At 38.7% G+C, this 16,912-nt stretch overlaps 2 protein-coding genes across 4 annotated transcripts; both read right to left on the bottom strand.

Moving 5' to 3' along the window:
- Positions 1-1,597: 1,597 nt before the first annotated feature.
- On the bottom strand, positions 1,598-5,225 carry LOC111339128 (uncharacterized). Of its 2 annotated transcripts, none has more exons than XM_022945714.2 (3): positions 5,115-5,225; positions 2,647-3,041; positions 1,598-2,203 (listed from the first exon to the last, which is right to left on the bottom strand). In XM_022945714.2, the coding sequence occupies exons 2-3, from the start codon at positions 3,020-3,022 to the stop codon at positions 1,746-1,748; spliced, it is 834 nt and encodes a 277-aa protein (XP_022801449.2). In that variant the 5' UTR covers positions 3,023-3,041; positions 5,115-5,225; the 3' UTR covers positions 1,598-1,745. The 2 variants fall into 2 exon arrangements, with proteins under 2 accessions (XP_022801449.2, XP_022801450.2); XM_022945715.2 differs by having other exon boundaries at positions 5,091-5,207.
- Positions 5,226-6,470: 1,245 nt separating this feature from the next.
- LOC111339105 (glutathione reductase, mitochondrial-like) lies at positions 6,471-16,865 on the bottom strand. 2 transcript variants are annotated; one of them, XM_022945690.2, is made up of 14 exons: positions 16,667-16,865; positions 15,465-15,491; positions 13,973-14,061; positions 13,738-13,807; positions 13,411-13,543; positions 12,610-12,664; positions 12,237-12,336; positions 12,030-12,116; positions 10,881-11,033; positions 10,150-10,191; positions 9,971-10,040; positions 9,330-9,461; positions 7,408-7,541; positions 6,471-6,759 (listed from the first exon to the last, which is right to left on the bottom strand). In XM_022945690.2, exons 1-14 carry the CDS (start codon positions 16,823-16,825, stop codon positions 6,610-6,612), a joined length of 1,401 nt encoding a protein of 466 aa, XP_022801425.2. In that variant the 5' UTR covers positions 16,826-16,865; the 3' UTR covers positions 6,471-6,609. The 2 variants fall into 2 exon arrangements, with proteins under 2 accessions (XP_022801425.2, XP_088583627.1); XM_088727501.1 differs by lacking the exons at positions 15,465-15,491; positions 16,667-16,865 and adding an exon at positions 14,841-14,926.
- Between the last annotated feature and the right edge of the window lie 47 nt (positions 16,866-16,912).

Genomic DNA, 16,912 nt, shown 5'->3' with positions numbered 1-16,912 from the left:
TAGTTGAGTTGCTTGAAGGTATGTAATTCAATATCTGTAGAAATTTAAGGATCGCGTATAAAGAATAATCAACACAATTTATTATATTTCCACGCTGGATGTGGCTAAGGATCATACTATAATTTTTGTAACTTACCGTATTTATGTGTTTAATTAAGTGAGCAATCGATCTAGGTCCTACTCAACTTTGTAATTGGATGAGTAAAGTTTTGAGAATGTAAATTGGCGTAGGGGAGGAGACGGTTTTTACACCCCAGATGGGTGGGGACGTCAGGTGAAAGTGTAAGGCTTTCAGGTCTTGTGAGGATTACTGTGATATTGGAAAGTTTCTTCGCCTCGCAGTGAAAGACAGTTAGGGTTAAATTTTTAATATTATGTGTTTCGAGGCTGGCTTCCTTTTGTATCATAATTGAATTGTATTTGTAGCATCTTGGCAGGATCAAGGCTTCTACAGCTAGTTTCTTGAAAGTTTATATATATATGAAGGTACTGATACAATTTTCACGCTGGTAGTGGGACTGATGGAGTCACATTGACAAAATTAAATGACTTGTTTATTTTTTTCTTTTCCTTTGCAGCTTACAGTAAGCATCGTCGTTTTTCTATTGCTGTACAATTTAAAAAAATTATCGATTTTTTTTTCTGTTAAAGAATGATAAAAAATTTTAAGAAAATATGGAATGGCGTAGGGTGAGTCGATTGGTACGGCACACCTAGCGGATGGGGTTGTAAAACCTAAGAGACTGCATTGAAAAAAATTTCGTGTAAAAAGACATGTTATGGCAGGGCCAAACTCTAGCATAATAAATATTTATGATTACATTACTTTACTTTATTTCGAATTTCCATAAAGTAAGCAATACACTAAGTTGAAAAGTTTTTCACGTGTCTGCAGGTTGCAAATCTCTACTGCATTTAAGCAAAGTGGGACCCGACGTGAGCTAAAGTATATCAAAATGTTTCCCGTGTAAATAGGTAGAATAAACGGATGTAACTTCACGGAAAATCGAAGATTACCGTCGTTTCGCGTTTCAGAGACGCAGTTATTTTACAATTTAGTTTCACAAGAAGGCTGAATTGTAATTTTGCGTTTCAATGACTTAAAAGAGTGTAACAATCCAAGTTTCTTTAGGTATGTTTATCGAAAGGCGAAAAGGTCTCCATCTAGTCTCGTGATAAAGTAAAACTAGAAGTGTCCGTTTTAAAAAAAACAAAACACTTTTCCATGATGCCCGTAAAGTGTCTTTGCGTTTCATATAACACGAGTATCGTTTGATTTCTTGAAAACTCCTAAAAAGTAGATTTTCGGCTTTATAAGGTAGATTAAGTGTCGGAAAACCCCAAATCAAGTAAGTTCAGCGACAGATCAGATAAAAGAAAAATTATTTTAAGAGCCTATGAGAATTCAAAGTGAAAACAGCACAACTGACTGAAGCGCGGCGACCAAGTTGTGATTGGTTTCAGTTTTGCATGTGACTGGCAGAGTTTTTCGGACCAATCACAGAACGGAATAAAGCAAAACCGATGGAATGATAATTGTAACATTAATTGCCAGTTACGACCTTGGTATAATCAAAAACGACAAAAATACTCATAATTCAAGAGCTAAAAAATACAATTTTAATCTGGACGTACTACTAATCTGTAATGAGATTCACGCGCTCCGTACGAATTAAATTCTTAACGTACGATAATTATCTTAAGCATAGTATTCATGTTGTGAAAAAATATATTTTGAAAACAAGTCATTCTGTTTGAGATCCGCTAAAAGGAAAATTGTCAAATTCTCCAGATGCATTATCACTTGTATCGCTACCACTAGTTTGTCTTTGTTTAATCTGAGCGCCTTGAATTGGACTTTCGCTCGGACTTCTTTCTCCGGCGCCATTTTTTTGACTTTCGCCAGTCAACTTTTGAGTGTTCTCAAAGTATCTTTGGCATTTCTCGGGCTCAGTTCTTTTACGGTCTTTCGCGCGTCGATTTTGGAACCAAACTTGTATTCGATCCTCGGTTAGTTTCGTAACTTTCTCCAACTTTAATCGTTCTTCTATGTGTGGGTATTTCATTTCGGCGTACGCGTTTTCAAGAATCTCAAGTTGTTCTTTGGTGTAGTTTTTTCTTTTTCTCTTCGACTCTTGCTTATCGTTGGCTGCGCCTTCAGGCGAACTTGTAGATACCGTGGACAACCGCATCCTCTTTGGCGCTGCAGTAGAAAGAAATTAATATATATAAGTAATTTAGGCGTTTTTTTTAATCATTTTTTAAATACTGTCTTCTGCTATTTATTCCTCTCTGTTCGTCACTTAAAAGTGTGTTTTTTCGCGCAAGTATCTCACCATTTATTCGATTGTCGCTCGTTATACCCTTAGTTCACCAATTCTTTTCTCAGAGGTGTAAGTCTGGGTGTAGCTCGCCGTTTTTCCCTTGGATCATATTTTATTCATAGGAGAAATTTTGTTGAAACGTGTTGCGCGTTCGTGTTTTAAACAATCCGGAGTAATCTTGCGCTGGAATTCAAGCGAGTGACTTTGCGCCTCATTTAAACCACGCGCGCTCAAAATATTTGTCTTCGGTAAGTTGAAGTCTTATGCTTTGGCATTTACCAGGGTAGCGATGGGGAAAAACCCACCCTTGTAACACACCCACCTGACTGAGTAATTTCACTGTCCACTACCCCCTCGGTGGATGCTCCGCGCTCCCTAGACAGCCCTACATAACACGAGGGTGAGGCCAACATCCCATAATACGCAACTGGCTGCGCTAAAGGAAAATGGTAAGCCGCTGGCATAGGAGTGATGTCATAGAGGGGTGAAAAAGGAATCCTGTGACCTGCAAGAAAATGAACTTGAGCAGATCCAGGATTGAGAGCAGCGAAATCTAGGTAAGAGAGGTGATGACGAGCTTGTTGTGCTTCTAAGAGGAAATATCGCATGCCACGTTTCATGGCGACCAGAATGCTCGCCGCCTCTAAGACATCAGGGGTCAGATTGTTTGACTTAATCGTAGCCTGTGCCTCGGTCATTTTTTATGTTTTCTTTATCCTGAAAAAAAAAAAGAACAAATGAAATATTGTAAATGTTCGAAGCAAATTCCCTGGAAAAGGGTTGTTCAAGATAAGCATGGATGGCCTAGTGGTGAGAGCACTCGCCTCCCATCAGGGTGGCCCGGGTTCGATTCCCGGACCTGACGCCATAAGTGGGATGAGTTTGTGTTGGTTCTCTCCTCTGCTTCGAGGGTTTTTCTCCGGGTTTTCCGGTTTTCCTCCCTCACTAAAAACCAACATACAGCTGATTCCAGCTGGCTTAAGCTGTGCTCCAAGATCACACATGGACCGTATAGCGGCTGCCGGAGGTTAAAAAAAATTCATGATTTATTTTTTTCTTCTTCGCTCAGCTTTGACAAACAACGTACACAAAATGCATATCTTTGGTTAAAAAAAAATTACCCAAAAGTGGTTAGTTAATACAAGTATGCTTTCAGCTTAAGTGCTACCTAGCCCAAATTTGTGGCAAGAATTCGGTCTTAACTATTTCTTTCACATTGTTGAAGCATTATCATTTTACTCCATGTTATCATTTTGGGGTTTTTGTTTAAAAGGTGGGAGGGATATGGGCATACTGCTTGCTAGTGCGTTTACAATACGGATATATCACTGTTTGGACGATATGAATAAAATTTGTAATGAAATAGTAAATTCTACTCCATAACTGGTTCGTTTTTAGAAGAAACAACTCAGTTTGAAGAATTTTCGTCAGTGGGAAATTAAGTTAAAAAATACCTATTTAGAACAATCTGCTCAGAGAGAGGCAAACAGTTGCAATTACTTTTATCATGTATTCATAGGCTGTATTAAAATACCAGTTCCTTCTAACACAAATGCGCGCCTGAAACTATACTGAGACAAGGACTTAGTTTACCCTTTCCAAGGCTAAGTGTATCAACTACTTAATAATCGAATGAAGTTTACTAACTTAATTGCAATAAATTCGCGTTGAATCAAAAATGACACCAATATTAATATGGGGAAACAACAAAACAGATTCGTTTTCCTCTTTGTGAATGATAATCGGTTTAAGAACTGAAATGATACGAATTTATGGAGGTCTTCTATCAGAGCTCACAGGAATTAAACTTCTAAAATTTTCAATACCATTTCTAGCAGTTCTGCATCGCGTTCAATAAAGTCCGGGACGTTAATTAATCAGATTGATAAAATTGAACTAGCAAACGCGAGAAATTAGCTTCCTTTCCTTGAAAATGCATGGACTTCAACAAAAGTATGAATGAAAATAAAGAGGTCGTAAGTTAAAATTTAAGTTGCCGATCATTCAGAACTTTTTCCAACAACCGTCAGAGAATTTAAAATCGCCATTCATATTGACGTATCTACTAATCTCTGACGCTTTGTAACGTTCATAAAAAAACTTTTTAAGGTTCAGTTTGCGAATGGCGAATAAACTTCTAACTGAAGGTGATTCGTGATTTTTTAACGTTTGACTTACAACAAAAGTTTAAAGATTATTTAAGCAAGCGACAAAAACACGCTTTCATAGGAAATCGTCGATAAATGTGGATCGAATTTTCATTCAACGCTCGGAAAGTTTTGATTAATTAGAACCTTACTCGGTCATGTACGATCCCAGCTAACTGATCAGTTACGGCAAGAAGTTTAATCAAGTGAAAAAGAACATATTAACTCGTTTTTATTTGAAACTGACAGAAGTGCCTTTACTTTTAGGCGTCTATCCTTTTCCCGTCGTTTTACTGAATTAAATCAGTGGTTCAACAGGTCGATAGGCCGTGAATTGGTGGTTCACTTAATCGGCTGTTGAACACGATGCTTTGTTCTTTGAATGTACTTCGCGTCGAACTAAGAAACCGATTAGCTTTTAAACAAAGTCTTCAGATTGATAACTACCTATATTTGCCTAAATAATTCCAGCTTGACACTAACGGTGAGACCTGTGGGCCTACAAAGGTAAACAATAATTCAAAACCTATCTTCATGTCAAACAAGTCGGAGAAAATATTTCGCTGCTTCAATTATGATTTGTTCAAAGAGAAATCTCACACTCGGGAGGAAATCTTACCTCAAATATTTTACTACACCATACCTTTACTTGTATAATCCTTCAAAACTGATTCGTAAAAGGAACAGATGTCCTTCTTCCTGGCCGATCGTGGAAAAAAGTACAATTCCCTTCGCCATTTCAACTTTTCAAAACACAATCAGAGTCGGTAGCGAAGCTCGCGTCAGCTCCACGCTGTTCTCTGATTGGCTGCGCGTGTGTTAATTAGTTTACCTGGTACTTTGTTGCGACAGTTTGAGGAAAATGTTCAGCAACGTTTTTCAAGATAAAATCACAATTTTTCGGAGCTTAAATTTATGACATCATGTAGGAACCTCAGATTTGACTTTTTATTTCAAATTATGGCTGTGCCCTCGTGTGAGGCTTTCAAGAAAAAAATCATTGCTGGGTAAACTGGCGCGCGATGTTAAGATATGTGCAAACGGTTCTGCAAAAATGTAATTCACTGACTTGTTACTAGCTCTTCAAAAATCATTGTTATTTGTGACGACTTTACAAAGATTGATGAAAGAAAGAAACTCTTCTTGCAGTTAATAACCCAATGTGATGCTGAGCCAAACGTAACCAGAGAAACAGAGCAAAAAAAATCATAAAAAAAAAAAAAAATGGCAGCCCAGAAAGGTAATGCGTCAGAAGTCAGATATCAAATATGTCACAAAAGTAATAGATTGGGACCAAGAACTTTTGGATCTTTATTTTCAATTCTATTGCTGACCTGAGCGATATCCTTACATCATAATCTCACCCACACGCTCTGCCTTAGTTGACAAAGTTCTCTCTATTCCCTGATGCTTTGTCCTTGAAAAAGGAATATCATTATCATGGATATTGCTGCGATATTACAAAAGTAAAAGGATGTTTTGATTATGATATGACCAGCAGGCCAATGAACAACTCAAAATTATGTAATAGGTTGAATTCTACACTTATGATCTGTTGGAGGGCAAAATGCATAGGTGGGGTTACAACAAACAATTTTTTGCTTCTTAATTATATACAATAGATTTTTATGTGTGGTAGGCAGAAAAAAACAACTAGGTATACATCCCTACAGACCTGTTTCGTGGTTGCCCACTCATCAGGGGATTTTAAAATAGATTTTATATTGCCGTGTCTGTTCAGTAATAGCGAGAGAAAAAGTGAAGAAAAAGTGAAGGAAATCTTACGTAAACGGCAAACGCGAAACAGGTTACATTCATGTAGAAATGGTAAAGTGCAACCAGCAAACGTGAAAAAAAAGGGCGGGAAAACAAGGTCACGTGGTCACTCTTCCCGTTCACGTTTCACGTAAGCGTGGTGCTAAATCTATCTATTACTGAACAGACACACGGCAACACAGAATCTACTTGTTTAAATGGTTACGGGGACCGTTCCCCCATAACATACGTCAGAAGGCGCGCAAAGGCACGCATTGCCTTGGAAACAGGGAGAGAAGAAGAAGAAAAAAAATGAGATAATGATAATGATGATGATAACTGATAATGACGATAACGATAGTGAAGAAACGGTAAGCATCCAATCAACGCATTGTGACTAACTCTTCGGACGAAGTTGGGTGGATCGCTACAGTTTCGTCGAAATCTTTTTTAGTGGCCCCCATCTTGACAGCAACAGAAAAACCTTGCAGCATTTCATCGCAGCCAATCCCAAGAATGTGAAGTCCAAGGATCTAAGGAAAAACAAATCGCAAACGTCCATCTAAGACACTCACTGAAACATCTTATACTTCACCCTAATCTCGTTCCCAGATCCTACAGTGTAACGGTAACCGAAATTTAGGTCTGGGAACGAGACTAACTTGACACTTAGTATGTATATTCTCCGTGCTTTTCTCTCTATACATTCCTTTGGGTGCCGTCTGTAATTTCCTTTCTACCGATTGGTCCTAATGACTACTCTGGTTTTAGTTTTCGGACACAATCAAAAAGCGTGCTGAAAATCTCATTCGGTTTTTAAAAAATTCAAATTACAATTTCCTTTTTCCTCGCCCCGAATTGTATTATTTTTTTGTATTCACGTGCGGCGCGCGGAATTTTAAGAAGTTTCGGAGTTTTTTATTTAAGCCAAAATGTTGTGGGTTTTTTTCTTTTTTTAACAAGTTTAATACATATTTTCTACGGAGTTTGGACTCTGGCCTCTTTTTTCGAAAATGGATTTTTTACAAAGCGCTCTATTGCTCTAGAAGAGTTCAGCCTTGAAGCTCAGTGACCAAAAACTGCTAGAATCTTTCCAAGTTTCTGTATCACGAAGTAGTTAAGAGTACTGCCACTACTATTAAATGGAATGCCAGTCCATTGTAAGTTAGGTTTTCCCCTACCTTTTCTTCAGGCAGAAGACAAACAAGTTTCATCATTGTGCTGGTCTTTCGATGAGTTAATGCATGATACATGTTGGTGAACGAAGCCTTGTAAACTTTTATTTTATCTTTACCATATTTCTGCTCTGCTTCCTCTGAAGGAGAAGAAAACAATAAACATCAGTTCTCTTACCCGTTCTATTTGTGATTCGGCCTTAACTTTTTTCTAGCGCAGATCGGATATCAAATCTCGTCTACAAGAAACCTTAGTTGTTGTGCTCTCAAAACCAACGGGCTCTATATCTCATCATAACATAATAAACATAGTACAAATCCTCTCATTGGTTAATTCTGTATCCAAACGAATGCTTTATCAGGTTGTAATACCTACATGTTGTTTGTTATGTCATAAAAGCAATAAAACGCATTTTTTTCCAAGTTCTAAAACGTGATTAAGCAACGCGTGCCCCACCAGTAGCCACCAGTGGCCAAAATTGTCAAACGGCCACTAGTGGCCAAAATGGTCAAACGGCCACTAGTGGCCAAAATAGCCAAACGACCCCTGGTAGCCAGAATGGTCAAACGGCCACCAGTGGCCAAAATGCCCACTAGTGGCAAAAATTGCCAAACGGCCACTAATGGCGAAAATGCCCAAACGGCCACTAGTGGCCAAAATGCCCAAACGGCCACTAGTGGCCAAAAAGCCCACACGGCCACTAGTGGCCAAAATGCCCAAACAGCCACTATTGTCCAAAATGGTCAAACGGCCACTAGTGGCAAAAATGGTCAAACAGCCACTAGTGGCCAAAATGGCCAAGCGGCCGCTAGTGGCCAAAAAGGCCACTAGTGGACAACATGGCCAAACGGCCACTAGTGGCAGCTTGGGTATTTTGGGCACTAGTGGCCGTTTGGCCATTTTGGCCACTGGTGGCCGTCTGGCCATTTTGGCCACTGGTGGCCGTCTGGCCAATTTGGCCACTAGTGGCGGTTTGGCCATTTTAGCCACTAGCGGCCGCTTGGCCATTTTGGCCACTAGAGGACGTTTGACCATTTTGGCCACTAGTGGCCGTTTGGGCATTTTGGCCAATAGTGGCTGTTTGGGCATTTTGGCCACTAGTGGCCGTTTAACCATTTTGGCCACCAGTGGCCGTTTGGCCATTTTGGCCACTACTGGACGTTTGACCATTTTGGCCACTAGTGCCCATTAGTGCCTAAAATGCCGAGACAACTACTGGCAGCGAAAATGCCGAAACGACCAATAGTGGCCAAAATGCCCAAACGGCCAGTAGTGGCCAAAATGGTCAAACAGCCACTATTGGCCAAAATGCCCAAACAGCCACCAGTGGCCAAAATGGTGAAACGTCCAGTAATGGCCAAAATGGCCAAACGGCCTCTAGTGGCCAAAATAGCCAAATGACCACTAGTGGCCAAAATGGTCAAACGGCCAATAGTGGCCAAAATGGCCGAACGGCCAGTAATGGCCAAAAAGGCCACTAGTGGCCAAAATAGCCAAACGGCCACTAGTGGCCAAAATGGCCTAACGGCCACTAGTGGCCAAAATAGCCAAAGGGCCACTGGTGGCCAAAATGGTCAAACGGCCACTAGTGGCCAAAATGGTCAAACGGCCACTAGTGGCCAAAATGGTCAAACGGCCACTAGTGGCCAAAATGGTCAAACGGCCACTAGTAACCAAAATGGTCAAAGGGCCACTAGTGGCCGAAATGGTCAAACGACCACTAGCGGCCAAAATGTCGAAACGGCCAGTAGTGGCCAAAATGCCTAAACGGCCAATATATTTTTTTTTGTCGCATATTTTGCGTCAAACGGTCTTTTCTAATGTTTTCATGTGAAATTTTGGGTGGGAAATTGGTGCGTTGCAGGCCAAAAATTTATCCCTTGAGCAGGCCTAACTTTTGACCGCTTTGTTTTAAATGGTAGTTTACCCTGAGTTAGCCCCACAGTTCCTATTGGTGGATGGCTGAACACCACGGTGGGTATGTTGTCGTAATCCAGCTTCAAACTGGACTGACCATCAAACAATCTGTGAGCGAGTCTTCGCCCTGCTGCAATCGCCACTGAAATAGGAACACAAAAATAAGTGAGAAAAAAATCTGCAAGATACCTGAGAGAAGTTTCCCTCGAAATCATCCCGTCGAACCTGCTCCGTTATCATATTTGCGATAACTCAAAGGCACCTGACTCACATGAAATATGCGTTTGCCAAACGCCTGCGAAAACGCAAATCAAACGCGCAAGAGAGAATTCACCCATGGTTCACAACTGTCCTATAACCAAGAAAAAAGTATTAACAGTCCACTGAAAATAGTTCGGTGAATGGCTCTAAATGTCATGTTAGCGTCCTAAATAATGAGCTTTGAGGTCGTATTGCAAGATGATTCCAAATCTTTGCACCACTTAACTCGGAAACGATGGACTTCACCGGAAAACCTTCGGAATTTTTGGAAGTCGTCGCGTTTGACGGGAATTCAGTATTTTGGATAGTAAAATCAGGCGCACTTGACTCAAGAAATTGAGCACGCAGTTTATCTGAGAAAAAAAAAAAAAAAAGGGTAGACATCTTTACCTGGTGTGAGTAGTGCTTTACCGCAAACATCTCCCAGGGCGTATACACCAGGCCGAGACGTGTTTTGGAACTTTACGAGAAACAAAAACAAAACTTTAGAGACCTCGTCCCATTCAGGTTTAACATAAAAACACAAGTATTTTTCTAACGATCTTTTTTTTCAATGGTTACAAACAAACCTCGTCAACCACTACATGTCCTTTGCTATCAACATCTATTCCCTATGAAGGTCAAAAGGTTATAATTGTTATCAGTGAGTGTTCATCCTAAACGGCGCAACAGAAGCGGTGGCGGGAAAAAACAACGTGTCCCAAGCCTCCCCCGCCTTTTCACTGTACTCCTGCTCCGTTTTAACGTACAAGGTATAATTCGTCTCTTGTTGAAATTTGTGTGTAATTCAACTCGGAAATCTCCACTTAAACCCGATGCTTTGTTTAGAATTAATCGTAAGGAGGTTCGATAATAAGTACACTACGAGTAGTTTCTCCCTTCGGCGATCTCCGTCGCATGAGTAAAAAAAAACTGTGAAAAAAAGAAATTTCATTTTAGCACACCGCGTGACTTGCGCGACGGACTTTGCCGAAAAGAGCAGCCTCCTCGCATTTTAGATAATAAGGTCGAAAAGCGTTCAAACCAGTTTTAAGTAAAATGGGGAAGCTATCTAAGCCGGCATAGCCTTCTTTTATAAAATAACAATAGTTCTGTTTGAATGCGTTAATACTGATGCTAGATCTTATATTATTAGGTAAAGGGTTTGAATTTGTGCATAGTGTTGCAAAGTCAATATTCTTTCAATTAGACAAAGATTTTCACAAAAATTCTTCTTAAACACGTGGAGGGATTCGTCCCAAAAATGTTTTTGCAATCACTTGTTGCATTAAGGGGGCTGTGTTAATTGTTTCTTACTTACCAAACCATCTATTCCAAGAGAATCTGTATTTGGAACTCTCCCAATGGCCAGTAAGACGCAGTCAAACCCTGACAGAGCCACTTTATCTTGCTTGTTTTTCAGGATGTGGATGGTCATCAGACCGGTTTCGCTGTCTTTAGTGATCTCCTGAATCTAGAAAGTTGAAAAATATTGAAAACATTAAATGATAAATCAATAACCTCGTTTTTAAGTTTAGTTTTGATGTTTCATGGAATGATTATAAAATTATTGAAGTTTCAACAACCTTTTATCAACTTTATGCCGTTGCAATACAAACTAAAGTGCTCAGCAACCGGCATAACCTCACATACGAACACTTTTAAGTTAAAAATGCTATGCAGGGGTGGATCCAGGGGGAGGGTCCAGGGGGTCCGGACCCCCCCCCCCCAACAGACATGACGCTTACAACTTTGAAATTGAAATTCTTACATCGACAGGATCGTATATCACTTTTTAACTAGCTGATCTTTTTAATGAATTCAAGTAAACGCTAAGCGACCAAGGAATTATAACGTGCAACCACAACTGGTGGTGTGGGGGAGAAGTAATTTGCCTCAAAAAGAGTCCAACAGTACTTTCTGAACCAAAGTTTGGACCCCCCCAATCAAAAATTATTGGATCCGCCCCTGCTGCGGATGCTTAAAAGGCAAAAGGAAAATAAATTTTAAGCGTGGGCACTTTGGTCTGAGGGTGACTTGACTGTAATTTGACAAATTGTAGCATTTTCCGAGACCTGAGCTGCTAGAAATCTTCATATTAAGAAAATTAAACATCAACAAAAACAAAAAAAATTCTACATCTTCCTTCTTCCTTCTGAACAAAAAGTAATTTTCACAAGGATTTCAGGAGGGTACAAATCTCAAAAATTGTCGAATGACCACGAAAGTTTCCAATAATTAATGAACAATTCAAGGAATTTTTAAGCTATAACTGAAGATCTCACTGATAAATATTAATTTTGAGCTATAGCGATTCCCCCACTTGGTTATTTGACATTCCCTGGTGGATTGGTTGGGAGAGCAAGATCATACCACGTATATGACAAGAAAATGCATTCAAATGTATTAACAGAATTCAGATGCTGACCACTTGTATGAGATTTAAGGTTTAAATCAACTTTTAACGTACAGAAGTGTGTGTTTGCAGGTCAATTCCAGCTTTCACCATTTCATTTGTTGCTCCTTCACTCAGCATGGAGTCAAATGTTCGCAGAACCTACAATAAAAAAAGAATTTCACATACCCACTCAGTTGTTTAAATATTTTGAGTGAATGACACAGTAAATTAAAAATTTCAATTAATAAGAAAAAAAAAAAAAAAAAAAAACACTGTTACCCTGTCATATCTTATGAGAGATGAAACTTTGGACCCAAGAGCATTGAGTATTCCAGCTAACTCAATAGCAATGTACCCTGCTCCAACTACAGCAACTTTCCTTGAGAAAAAATACAATTACAGCAGTCAGTCAAAATTGAGAGAGCACAGACTCTTTTGCCGTGAATAGCTTGAGCAACAGAGTGGACAAATGACAGGTTGAGTCCAGTTGTGTAGGCATGATGCATAAACTTTTCTATTGCATGATGCACATACACTCCTATTCCTTTTGAAATTTGGCTACCATCAAATGACTACACTCAAGACTTTTTGCAAAAGTAGTCTTGCAGTTTTGTTTACTAGTAATCACATTAATTTATATTCACGCCCTTACTTTGGAAGATCCTCCAAATCAAAGAAGCCATCACTGGTGATTCCAAACTCACAACCTGTTCAAAGATAAATAAAGGCTGATAGTTTCGAAAGAAACTGTTTGGGGCTGCGTCGGTGGGAGTCACGAAATAATTTGGATATATCAACAAAGTTGAAATGGTAAATTGGCCACCGTAACGATTACAAAAGCTGACGTTTCGAGCGTTAATCCTTCGTCGGAGCGAAGCAATCGGGAGTATTCATGAAATACTTTGAAAATGAAGGGACATAATTTTATGCAAAAGATGAACTGCAGGGGGACTGGACACAAACTGGTCGAGTGGAGTCTCAGCGATAGAACGTTTAAAATGCATGTTCGGTTGAAGTTTTAAACAGTATGATGTGCGATAACTGGCGGCAGTTATGCTACCCTTTTAAGTGGGATTGCCGCACAACTTAAGGTGGCTTTTCGCTATTACACATAATTTACTTGACAACATCATTGATTTAATAAGTTAAACATTATAATTTAAGGATGCCATTCTCTTACCAATGTCTACCACAACTTAGCTCATTAACTACACAGCAATATCAGTTTAACCATAAAACCATTGATCTAACAACATCATTAATTCATAAACTGAGGGCTTAAGGCTGGGCTCCTTTTGAAGTTGCCACTTGAGGACCTTAAAAGTAAGAGAATGGCCAAATAAAGGAAAAGCAAAAAGTAGCCATTATTTTGACAATAAAGTTTTCCACCAAACTTACTTTTTGAAATTCCTGAAGATGAGTGAAAAAAATGAGAGAATTTTTTACAACAGACCTGGAAATGCCGGCACGGTTGGCCGCCCTCCAATAGCAATTAAAATGTGTTTACTGCTGTAAACAGTGTCTCCAACTTTGACATTTCCCTCTGGAGTGAACACAGCATGACCTGGGATATACTCCACATTGTCCTACAAATTAGGAATTCAAAGCTATAGCTGACTATTGATTTAATTTTAATTACTAAAATGCATGATTTTGTAATCATACATTATTAATTATTTTACTCATTATCTGACTGATTGAATTTTGTTAATGAAAAAAGTACAAATTTAAAATTAAAACAAATTGAAGAAAAGTAACACTGAGGCTGTCTTTAATTCACCTTTTTTAAGTTGTTCTCATAAATACCATTTAGTCTCTTGACGTATGCATCTCTGGACTTCTTAACAGTTCTGTTACGAAGCATAATAAGTTGAATTAATTTCTCATAGCACAAAAATATTCTTATTTTCATTAAATTTAATGAATTTTTAAGCACAAAACAGGAGGTCTCATTTAAATAAAATATACAAGTTTCTAATATAGAAATTTGATGAGTTGCATACAGTTGTACTTACGCCCAGGAAAAGTTATTTAGAGTAACATCAAAGCCGTAATCCGCATGATCATGAATATACTCTGCATGGACTGCTGTATTAAACATAACCTAAAACAAGACAAAGGCTTCACTTAACTCTTTAACCCCAAGATCTGATTGCTCCCCTCTAGCTGCTGCACGTTTTCTTGTAAATTTGTTACAAGAATTTGGATTTAGATCAAGGTAACAACTTCTACCTGAAAAGTTTTAATTATCTCTTTACCTATTTTTAAGCATTTTATTTTCTGGTATAAGGCTCTAACTTGTAAATCTCAGTTTTTTGCATGTATATATATTGTTTTCTCCCTGTGCATAGCTTTTATTCTTTTTTTAGTATCTTTTGTGTTTGTCAAATTTTGATTGTGTATAGTAGGTCCACATCCGCCCTTCGGCTGCCAAACAATGTCAACCTACTTATCAAATAAAGTTTACCTTTACTTTACCTATTTGTTAGATAATATATGATTCTCAAACACTGCTGGTAGCCGTGTCAAGCTGACCACCGCAACCTCACCTTTATTGGAAATTCAAAGCTAATACAAGTAGCATACACCCAAGACTGGAATTAACGAAAAAAGTTCCAGACTAGTATGTTATACTGGTATTGTATTAACATTTAAAATCTTTGGGTGGGTGGGCAGGAAAGTTGGCAATGGCGGATGCAACAAAAACAACTGCCCGCCCCATGGGTCACATGGTCTATACCCAGGCCCCAGCGGCGTGTGAGAAAAATATCTTTCACTTATTTCGTTCCACTCAGCCAGTGAAAAATTACTCATATAAAAGGGAGAAGTTACATGTTAATCACTTCTGGGAGTTAAGGTGTCAACAGAACTAACATTATATACCAAACAAACTTTGTCTCCTCTTTACTCCTTGAGACCTTTTGTGTTCTTGGGCAAAACACTTTACTCTCAAAGTGTCACTCCACCCCCCTGGAATAGAAATGGATACCAGCAAATTTTCAGGGAAGCTTGATGAACTGCAGGGGTGTAACCTTGCGATGGACTAGCATCCTATCCAGGGGGGAGTAGTGCTACCCTTTGTTACTTCATGCTAAGGAAATCAGGATAAGCTCAGGCTGGTTGAACCACTTGGCTCAAGTACAGACTTAACCCTTTTAATCCTCTTGAGTGATCAACAGAGAATTTCTCATTACAATATCAATACAATATCAAGAAGACAAGTAACGAGAATTTAAAAAAATATCAATAAGGGGAATAGCAATTGATCCAATAACAAATTCTCCAAACTATCATCATGAGAACCATATGACAGACAGCAAGGAGAATTACTCACAAGATCTTGGAAGTTAAAGGCTTAGCATGCTTTTTACCTACCTTATTTAAATCTCTAGTATCATATATAGGCTGACATTTTGCTAAGTGTACTCTATACAATGTTAAATACAGAAAGCTACATAGAGTGCTTAGAGTCATTAAATGACAAGTATGTTAGTAAATGACACTGACCTTCTTTGGGACACAGCCAACATTTACCTAGCAAAGTGAAAACAGTAGGAAAGTTACTGATCCAGGTATGGCCTGGTTCCTTTACACCAGTATGCCTGGCACAGCTGCCTTAAAAATTCTGGGCTGGATCCTCAATCTTGATCTCCCCTTAACCTACGTAGTAAGTTTTTCAATTTTTGTAGGGAAGGGAATTCTCTAAGTATGATTTCCATTGCTCTCTTTAGTTGGGTCTCTGTAACTGCCTTCAAAAACAAAACTTGGGTTCATCTTTCATGCAGTTCCGAGTCATTTCATGAACCCAAAAGTTCCTGTGCATCTGAGGCCATGAAAATTTACAGTGAAATTTATCAATTTCCAAAAGGAAAGGTTGAAAAACTTCGATTTGGCTATAAGAGGGAAAATGTTCCAAACATTTTCTGAAAATTCATCAACTATATTAAACTGGGTACATGCCTTTCATTATAACTATATTCACAGTTCACTTAAGACCTCCCTTATCTTTAGACCACTTCACATTTTGAAAGTAATCATGACTGTGCAATTTTAAAAATTATCATTTTCACAGAAACGTGTGATTAAGATTTAATTCATATGACAAGTCTTGAATTCGAAATTGCTAATAAATTTATGACTAGGGCTGAGGTTATTTGTCATTTTGAAAGAAAAGTGTGATTAATTTTAACGGGAACCATTTCAAGAACAAAGGGAAAATTTGCCTTAATTAATGTCATCGATAAAATGCAAACGTGACTGCATAAATAACTACATACGGTTTATAAGAAGTGGAAGTGAGGCTTTAAGTTACATGACAACAATTTTGGAAAAATTCAAGTGCAAAATTCTTACCCGGTTAAAATATACAAGATTGATAACGAAGGATTAAGAAGACACAAGACTAGGTGCAGGCAATGAATTCACATCTTGCTATTGTTATGATAAATTTTTTGTTGTTTGAAATACATGAGCACAACGTATGTACTCTATTAAATATGGTATGGACAATCTTGCTTTAGCTGAAGAATCGAAACCAACGCTTTTGATCATCCCGACCGCAAAACTATCTGTAGCAACAACAAAAAACATCAGCTGATTCACTGCTCTAGGGGCAAGGACCATAGAAAAAGCATGGCTACAAAACCCAACCCAAAGGACTAAATTTAATACTCGTTAAGCTGGTCATTGCTCAAATCCCGAAAACTCACACAAGTTCCACCGAGTCTTCCATGTTCGATCACAGCAGCTTTAGCTCCGAGCGAGGCCGCTCTTCTTGCACTCGCTAGCCCTCCAGATCCACCACCGATTGCAATGTAATCAAAAGTTTTCACTGTTTGAGACATAATGAGCCGTAAAGACAACCTCATCTGAATATTGAAAAGTATTGTGGATAGGTCACGGCAAATTAAAAAGTTTGTTTGTGACCTGAATTTTCTCCAGTTCCTCTCGGTAGA

The sequence above is a fragment of the Stylophora pistillata genome, chromosome 7 (genome assembly GCF_964205215.1).
Source record: "Stylophora pistillata chromosome 7, jaStyPist1.2, whole genome shotgun sequence".
Lineage (NCBI taxonomy): Eukaryota > Metazoa > Cnidaria > Anthozoa > Scleractinia > Pocilloporidae > Stylophora > Stylophora pistillata.
This window is presented reverse-complemented; position numbering and strand designations above follow the sequence as displayed.